Raw genomic sequence first — 8,941 nt, forward strand, 5'->3', positions numbered from 1 at the left:
TTAGGAGGTTCTTGTTCCTAAATTTGACAATCTGTCACCATGATTTCTCAATTCACTTTGCAAGAATACATTCCTGCAGACAGAGTCCAAGAGTGGAGCACCAAGCATTGCTGTGTATATTGAACACAAGGGAATGTCATTAAAAGCCCCCAAAATAGTTTTCCCCCATTTTGACTCATTTGAAATGAATTGGTGGGAAACTGACTTGAAAGTCTTTTAGCACAGGAAATGAAAAGTGACCATTAACCTTGCATTAATGTCAGCAAGATGTCAGTCGCATGAATTGTTTAGATGAGATTGTCCCTGTGTGAAACACAAACCTGATTTAGAAGCCCTATAAATTGAATCCCACCATCCAGTCCCAGAAAGCATCACTGGAGCTTACTAAAATATGTTTCACTCGGCGGGTTTGATTATCTTTCTGTTTAGGATGGTTTTCCCAATATTCATATAAAACACTCTGGATTATATTAGAACGTCATCATGTTCATTTAGCAGAGGAAACAAATTCTTCAAGTAGGGAATCACAAACAAAAATACCAGACATTAATGTCCAAGTAAAGTAAGCACACTCAGAAAGTCCATTAAGAGGCTGACTGCAAATGGCACTTTTCAATTAGGTCGGTTTCGACAAGTTTATTGTCGTGCAACAGAAACAATTGGAATGTCCCCCTAACTACATGCACCATATTGTTGGCCCTCTTTGAAATTTTACTCCTGGGGTTGGTTTAAGGATGAATATTTCAAAAGATAAATACATGAAAGAATTTATATAAAATATTTAATTTGCATCAATTGTTGCAAATTGATATCTACAGCAGCCGTGTAAGCTTAAAGGCACTATGCCATCAAAATTTTTCTGTACGTATTGTGTCTTCACATTGATGGTTATTATTCAATATTAATATGAGCAAATGTGCTATTTAAGAAGTGTTTATTAAATTGGTAGATCCACAAATTAAATGATGAATGAAATATGTATAGTTACTGACCATTTAAAAAAAGGCTTGGCCATTCAAGGCACACCATCCTCTTCCTGTCATAACTTCATAGCTGCTGTGAAAATGTAAATTTCTACGCTGGGAGACTAATAAAGAGTAATAACCGTCAAACTCTCACACCTAGGTACAATTTATCTTTAGTGAAACACGTGCACGTTTGAAGCATGAGAAGGATCTGCCAGCCCCCAACACAGAAACATCAGAATCCGAATTGGAAAGCCCAGCCTTCAGGACCCTGGTGCAAACCCGTCATTGCAGGCCAAAAATGCCTAATTTAAACAACCTTTTTGAATGCATACTAACAGTTGAACCTATCCACTTCGAGAAATGATACGCGGGAGATAGTCGAGCAGGCGACGGGACATCCCATTAAAAAAGTTATTCTTTTAGCTTTGTATTGGGCGTCACCTAGTGTCAAATTTGCAATATTGCAGTTCGATTTAAGAGTTCAAATTAAATGGGAAGACGCCCGATGATGAGTACGGATGACTTCCTCTCGACATTACAGGTAGTAACAAAAATGAAATAAAAATGACATTCGGATAACGAGGTTCGTTTCAAGATTACAAGCGGCATGTACTATATAGTGTAAGACTATAAATTAACAACAAATCGCCAGGTCAGATTGCCATCGTCGTGTGAGTTATATCGTTTTAAAACGTCGTTTTAATTTGTATCGCTGGCAAAATTAAAGTTAATCAAAACGGCATTGATGCACATTTTAAGAGAGTGGAACTTACTGAAATTTAAAAAAGAGTTTGACATCATGCATATCCGTTTTACCACAGTGGCTATCTTCCTCGGGCAGTAATTTAAGATATTGGAATTAAATTGAAGTCGTTTCTTTTTTTAACTTTACAATCGAAGGACATCGTTCGGTTATTAGGGTTTCAACTCTCACCCTTAACACACAGAGAAACACGGTGACGTCATGCGGGAGGACGAAACTAGATTGGGACGCGTAGATGGCGGCTCGCCTTATTACACAGACACAACATTGCATCGTCAATTGTCAATTCGTTACACAGCATTGCATGCAGACGTAATCATCCGTTGCTCGAAAGTATTTGGATCGGAACCACCAAGCTTGCCTCAGTGCTTGCTTATTGGAGTCACCTCGATGAGTTGCATTGGGGAAATGTACCCACAGGACACAATTCATAATTTCATTCAAAATAATGCTGTCATGGAGAAGCAAAAGAGGTATCGTACTTTGTTTTTGTTATTTATTTTAATCATACACTCAAAAAAAATGTTTTCAATGTACCCTTTGACATTTTCGACCAGTTGGACTGCTAGCGTAATATGTTCAAATGCATACATTTGTGTCATAGCATATATTAATGGAAATAATTTTATAATGAGCATGATATTATTTCATGTTAATAATACCTAAACTATATTCTGTTGTGCAATTAAACTAGCTCCGTTTTATAAAATGCTTCCATTTCTTTTGTGTGTGCTATTTTTTTTCAGGTATGTGTCCACCTCAAGACAAAATAACATAACGACAACAGTAATCGAGCTGCAGCATCCAGCAAATTACCTGACAAAGTTCTCACTTGAATCAAAGTTGCCCGATAGTGAGTCTCTCACCTCACCTTTGAGTGTCGATTGTTCTTTTCTCACCTATGTAATGTTTTTCAGTCAAACCACATGTCAGGAATGTGTATTGTACCAGCGCCTCAAAGAAGCCGATGGTGCCAGCGGGGGCATTTCTGCTCCCCGCCGGCCTCCCAGCCAAAAGGATGTTTACACCTACGCAAAAGGTGTGCAAGCCACCTCTTTGTTTTGTTGACACCAACAAGGGGCACAAGGAGTTTCATAATAAACTCTCGGGACTTGTGCCTGTGTACATCAGGAAAAAGGTATTCATACAGAGAACATTTAAGCAGCACACAATGTATTGTACTCATGTTGAGGTCAAGACTTATTGCTGATCTACTTTTTGGAAAAGTGCTGTTGTTTTTTTTCTTCTTTTTTTTTTGAAGGATTATGGTGAGCTACCTGCATATCTGCTGCGGCGCAAAGGAAAGTACCCAAGGTCTATGGAGGAGAAAAGTATCATTGAGATGATGAAACCAGAGGAGCCGGATATCGAAAACCTGACAGGCGACGAGTGTCGTGTCATTGTTGAGGTAATTGATCACAAACGATGTCATTTGACAGATTAAACAAACAAACAAACAAACAAACAACAAAAAAATGTAAACATATTTGCAAAGTCAAAGGCACTTTTAAATTTCAGTCGACAGCAGGTGGCAGTACAAGACAAATGTCAATCGTCCTAGATCCCGTGTCAAAGTCAAGGCCCGGGGGCCAAATCTGGCCCGCTACATCATTTTACTTGGCCCGCAAAAGCAAATCAAACTTGTGAAATTCCACGATGCTTGCTAAAGCCTGAAACAAATATTCAAATTGTCCCATGTAAATCACAATAAGTTAATTAGCAGCACACAATGTATTGTAATCATGTTGAGGTCAAGACTTATTGATGATCTACTTTAATACTACTTTAATAATTATTCTTGACTTCAGATTTGAAAACTACGTATTACGTACGTATTAATTTGTTGTGCACTCTACTGTATATGTAATATGACGAGGGGATTAAACATTTCAATGGGCACGTGGACATTCTAATTTATTTGCTGCTTAGTACTTATTCTACCAATGCAATAAGAATAAGAACAAGAACAATACATTTGATTTCCAAGCGCCTTTCAAAACTCTCAAAAACACTTGATTAGATTATATTATGTTTGATTGGATTAGATTAGCCTTTATTAGTTTCATACTGGAGAAATTTACATTTCACAGCAGCAAAGTAATGAAAGAATGTGTTTAGACGAATGGATATTGTTGCAAAAAAATCTTGATATGATAGTGACATGAGACCTCACATGATTGTTGTTTGGTTTTTGTCAATAACCAAACAGTAAAAAAAAATAAAAACGACTGAAAATAATCTGTTAACAAACAGTACAATCAAAATAATGAGGAATTTGAATGTTTTCGTCACTCTTAAGTGTCTTAGATTACTCTGTACCACTTTATGAATACAGTCGGACCTTGGCTTACGAACTTAATTGGTTCCCAGACAGAGTGTGTAAGGCGAAAAGTGTCAATCCCAAAAAATAATTTCCCACAGGAAACCATTAAAATGAGAATAATCCGTTCCCAGGTCCCCATGAAACATAATTTTCTGCTTTCTAATTTTCTAGCCCTTAAAACTACAAAAAATATTTTTATTTTATGTATAATAAATGTGCTGTAGTATTATGATTAAAGAAATAAGATGTACTGTACAATAAAGTCATTTTATTTACTTTTGTGATGGTCGTTAATGGCTTGATGGAATGGAGTGGTTTCCTCTGCATTAAATACTTGATGAGGAACATAGGCTTCTTTCACCATCTTGAGGAATGATCCCTTGTACGTGCTTTCTCTGTGATAATTGTATCTAGTTCATCAATTGTGATCTATTTAGCTGGGTTAATAGCTTCTTGCATCAAGTGTACAGATGACTTGTGCGGGTTATTTGTGGAGCCTGATAGATGGGATATTTAACCTTCCAGTCTACACTCTGCTTTTGAACTATCAAACTTGAAATGTGTCCAAATTTCACTGTTTTCTATCCATTTGCTCACCATTTTACTTGTTTTTTTCCCCCTTTTCTTTTTTTTTCAAGCTGTGCCCCCCCCCCCCCCCCCACACACACACACACAAAAAAGTCTGCTGCCATTCCTTGTTTGGAGAACGGGTTCATTCACGAACGACACATCAGTCATTGTGGCAGCTCCGTATGTATCCCGAAAAATAGTTTGTATGCCAAGGTAAAATTTTCATAAATGTAACGTTCGTAAACCGAAAAGTTCGTAAGCCAAGAGGTTTGTAAACCGTGATCCCACTGTAGTAGGATTCAGGAGAAATATGCAGGACAAACATGATATAGCAATAATATTACAATTTTGAATGACTTGGATTTAGCAAAAAAAAATACATACAGTAAAGTCTCGTTATATCGATATTCAAGGCAGTCCGAAAAAATATCGATATAACCGGGACTATCGATATATCCGACCCTGTTTGCATGTAATTTTCTCCGTGCGTGCATAGAAATAGTATCGATATAACCGGGACTATCGATATATCCGATATCGATATAACGAGACTTTACTGTACTAAATAAATTTGCGTCCTTAATATTCATTTCTAGATTTGTCAGTTTTGTGCCCTCCTTGAATACTAATTTTATGAGCCCTGAGCATGAGGGTAAAAAATGGAGTATTTGTTGTTTGCTTCAGACCATTTGCTGTTGTGTTGACATCGTGATAGAGAATAGACAGAATAGAAGTTATCATATTTTAAAGTTTCTTGCTGTCGTATGCTTAGTTGGCCAAACACAAAGCCCACAATGGAAGCATAGAAAATCTGGGGTCCATCGAAGGTGAACAAACACAGCCTGTTAAACTGTCATCCTCGGGTAGGAGATCTCGCCTTGGGCAGAATTTGGGACTTGGTAAACTCCTTCACAAGAAGAGCTCATGAGCCAGGTTACAAATCTACCAATCCGTGGTTAGACAACCTATTAAAATATCTACTATGATGTGTTGGTTTCTGGATGTTGGTGCTTGGGTCATCCAGCGGTGTGGTATTCAAATCGAGAAGACTGTTTTGCTAATGTATCACTTAAATTTGCATTTACTTTCAATAAATAGCTTGGCAGAGGGCTGCAGAGGTTGGGCGTCGGTCATAAATGGCTGCCTTCCCCTGCCATCAGTAAAAGACAATCTTCCTGTGTTCCAGCCTTTGTTCACGGTGTCCAAACAAACATTTCTGACAGATTGTGCATGTTTTTTTAACCTGCACTTAAAAATATATCCCACATTAATAGTGTGCATTTTCTTTATATTTCAAATAGTTTTTTGTCGTACATCTGGTTAGGAAGTCACGAAAAATGATTGTCCCTGGTGTTTTTCAAGCTGCTCATCCTTGGTCTGGAGAAATAAAAAGATTTGAAATCACAGTTCTGATGATGTTTGGTGTTCATTTTTTTTAAAAGTCAAGCCGTAAGTGCATCTCAGCAGATAGCTTTGTGCTTTCAGCGACAGACTACCTTTCAAAGTATTAATGTCATAATTGTCATTACGGGTGCTCTTGCGTGTATTACAAACACAGAAAAAAAACTAAAGATGCATGTGGAATTAACGCTTTCGGAAATGCTTATTGAGCTTATATCATAGAATTTGTGGTCAATGAACATGATGACAACGTTTTAATGTCCAGTTTCATGTTTCATTTGTTTGTTTTTATTTATTTATTTATTTATTTACCTGGAAAAGTTCTGTATTTGGCTTTGGAGGATTCCACTATGTGACCAGTGTCTATCAGAACTCAGCATGATAGAAGCTGCATTTCAGCGTTAATTCTTTATGTATTTATTTATGTAGTTATTTATTTTTTTCATGTGTTTAGTTATTTGTTTATGTATGCATTTATTCATTCACACATTTACATGTTTACATATTTGCTTTTTTTTAATTCAAGCTCAGTAGACTGGAGGTTAATGTGAAATGTGGCACAAGACACAAACCCTGTGTGTCCCTTTATGATTGTTTTTTTTCTGTATTACGATGTTATGTTTTTTTCTCGTCAATCTTAGGACCTGAAGAAGAAACTTGGAAAGCTGAACTGGTCCTACCAGCGCCTGCCATTTGTCATAGACACACCGTTGTTGAAGAACCGTAAGACACGATTGGAGGGAAATATGCAACAGCTGGAGACTGACATCGAACTCATTGAAAAATTGGTTTTCAACAAGTAGCGCAGGAGCCCACCTGAGTCTTCTCCAAAACGAGCTTGTGTATGCCAGACTTCATTTGTCTTTCCAGGCCTGTGCGGGTTTTCTCCGGGTAATCCGGCCTCCTCCCACATTCCAAAAACATGGAATGGCAGTTTACTGGAATGCTCTAAATTGTCCATAGGTGTGAGTGTGGATGGTTGTTTGCGCCTGCTGCCCAAAAACAGCTGGGATATGCTCCAGCACGCGCCGCCGCGACCCTCGTTAGGATAAGCAGAGCAGAAAATACATGTGCAATATTGTTATTCTCAATGCGGGGGTTGCATCTGCTTTGAATCCAGTTGTTAATTTTAGTGGTATCCCATTGATTAATAATGACTTTGTGACCCGTTTCATAGTCGTCATAACCAACTTTCCAGTGAGATCCGGTTTGAAAAATTCGATTCACAAAAATTGGAATAAAGTTGGTTTGAAAAGTCCTTTCTAGCCAATTTGGCTGTCAAGGATGAACTAAATCTTGCTTGAATTGACTCCCATTGACACCAAAGGAAAATGGCAGTGAGTTTCTGAATTGTTTCATCACACTCCAACCTTGCCAGCTTCTAAATAAGATCCATTTTGAAAACAAAAATCAATTGGGAAAATTTTCTTTGGAATGTCTTACAAAGTAGCTATTTTGGTTGCAGAGGCTATGCTAACGTTTAGTCAAATTAGGGATTTTGGTATCCTTGCCGTAGCCACAAAAGTCAAATGGCATTGATTTTGTACAGTTGAGGACAACCTCTGTCACTTTTAACTTGAAAGTGCATATCTTCTCTCAGCTGCATGTCTTTCTCCATTTTTGAAATTGATTGGATACTTCTTTCGTCCTTTTCATCTGCTCTTTCCTTCTTCGGTTTACTCACCTTAAAAAGGAACAATCAATCAGGGTTGTCATCGATGAAAATTCACTGTTGTCCTCTGCTGGCAATTGCCCGTCATTACAAGTTTTTCCAAGCTAGACGCTTTGTCACTGCACCAGATCCTTGTACATCAAATAAAAAATATCTAAATACTGTACTGCATAACGATAAGAAAAAAATACATTTGTCGAGTAAACCCATGGGTGGCGATAAACTGTACTGCATTATAAATAACTAGGTCATGTGGTGTTAGCATTAAATGATTCAAAAATAAATGTCCAAATCAATGACCTTGCATTTTGTAAAACAGGCAAGGCGAAAAAGGTGACAACCTTGAACTTTGAAAACACAGGTGTAAATTGTCCCATGTAAATGACAATAAGTATTTTTTTATTTTTTTACTTCGCATTTGAAAATTAGCTGGACTCGAACCTGTGCACTGTGAGGTCATTGACTCGGTTTAGCTCTTGTGTTCCAAAAAGATCTCTGAGATCCAAGTTGACGAATTAGATATCTGTCTATTGGCTGGATATCTATTAGCTATTCATTAGCTTGATAGCTAATATCTGTTAGCTATCTATCCAGCTGGCTAGCTAGCTATTAGCTGGATAGCTTGTTAGCTGGCTATCTATTAGCTATCTATTAGCTAGCTAGTTATCTAGCTGGCTATCTGTTAGCTAACTAATAGCTAGCTAGCTTTTTATTTATTTGAGTTACGTATTCCGGGTTGAGTGAACGCTGGCGCGTGTGGCTGCCGCTGCTCACCCACAGAAAAACTGAGCCAGTGACTGAAGTGACCTTGATACTTTTTGAAAGGTGCCTACAAATGAAATGTATTATTATTATTATTAGATTTAATTCATGAGAAAAAAATGCAGTTTAAATGGGAATACATCCAAGGGTCAGTGACTTTAGCTTGTAGGTAGATTTAAGCATGTCTTTAACATTTTTTTATGATAAATTCAGGAAAAAAATGAAAAATGGACAAAAAAAGATGTAGATCTCAGCATGAAATAAGCAAAAGTTTTCAAACAATAGCAGCAAAGGAAAAGTGAAACAAAAAGGGCTCAAGTGTTTGAACAAGTTTTTCCCTCTAAGTTTGGTTATATGGGATGATTGCTCTTGTTGGACTGCTGAGTTCACATAGAGCAGCATATTTGCAGCAGAACCAACATTAGCATTGCCATCTTGTGTAGCTAAGAAAAATGCTAAAAATCGCTAAAAAGGTCTGACTA

At 37.4% G+C, this 8,941-nt stretch overlaps 1 protein-coding gene across 1 annotated transcript; it reads left to right on the forward strand.

Moving 5' to 3' along the window:
• Positions 1–1,978: 1,978 nt before the first annotated feature.
• On the forward strand, positions 1,979–6,848 carry LOC148886208 (enkurin-like). Its single transcript, XM_089017470.1, has 5 exons — positions 1,979–2,204; positions 2,478–2,584; positions 2,649–2,869; positions 2,993–3,139; positions 6,667–6,848. The coding sequence occupies exons 1-5, from the start codon at positions 2,122–2,124 to the stop codon at positions 6,826–6,828; spliced, it is 720 nt and encodes a 239-aa protein (XP_088873596.1). The 5' UTR covers positions 1,979–2,121; the 3' UTR covers positions 6,829–6,848.
• Positions 6,849–8,941: the final 2,093 nt, after the last annotated feature.

Source organism: Hippocampus bargibanti, linkage group LG16 (genome assembly GCF_051943395.1).
Source record: "Hippocampus bargibanti isolate YZ-2025 linkage group LG16, ASM5194339v1, whole genome shotgun sequence".
Taxonomy (NCBI): domain Eukaryota; kingdom Metazoa; phylum Chordata; class Actinopteri; order Syngnathiformes; family Syngnathidae; genus Hippocampus; species Hippocampus bargibanti.

Bases quoted from the DNA above. Each gene is read 5' to 3' on its own strand.
- LOC148886208 (XM_089017470.1), top strand. From the start codon at position 2,122: ATGAGTTGCATTGGGGAAATGTACCCACAGGACACAATTCATAATTTC. The intron at 2,585-2,648 runs GTGAGTCTCTCA...AATGTTTTTCAG, and splicing joins TGAATCAAAGTTGCCCGATA to TCAAACCACATGTCAGGAAT. The intron at 2,870-2,992 runs GTATTCATACAG...TTTTTTTTGAAG, and splicing joins CTGTGTACATCAGGAAAAAG to GATTATGGTGAGCTACCTGC.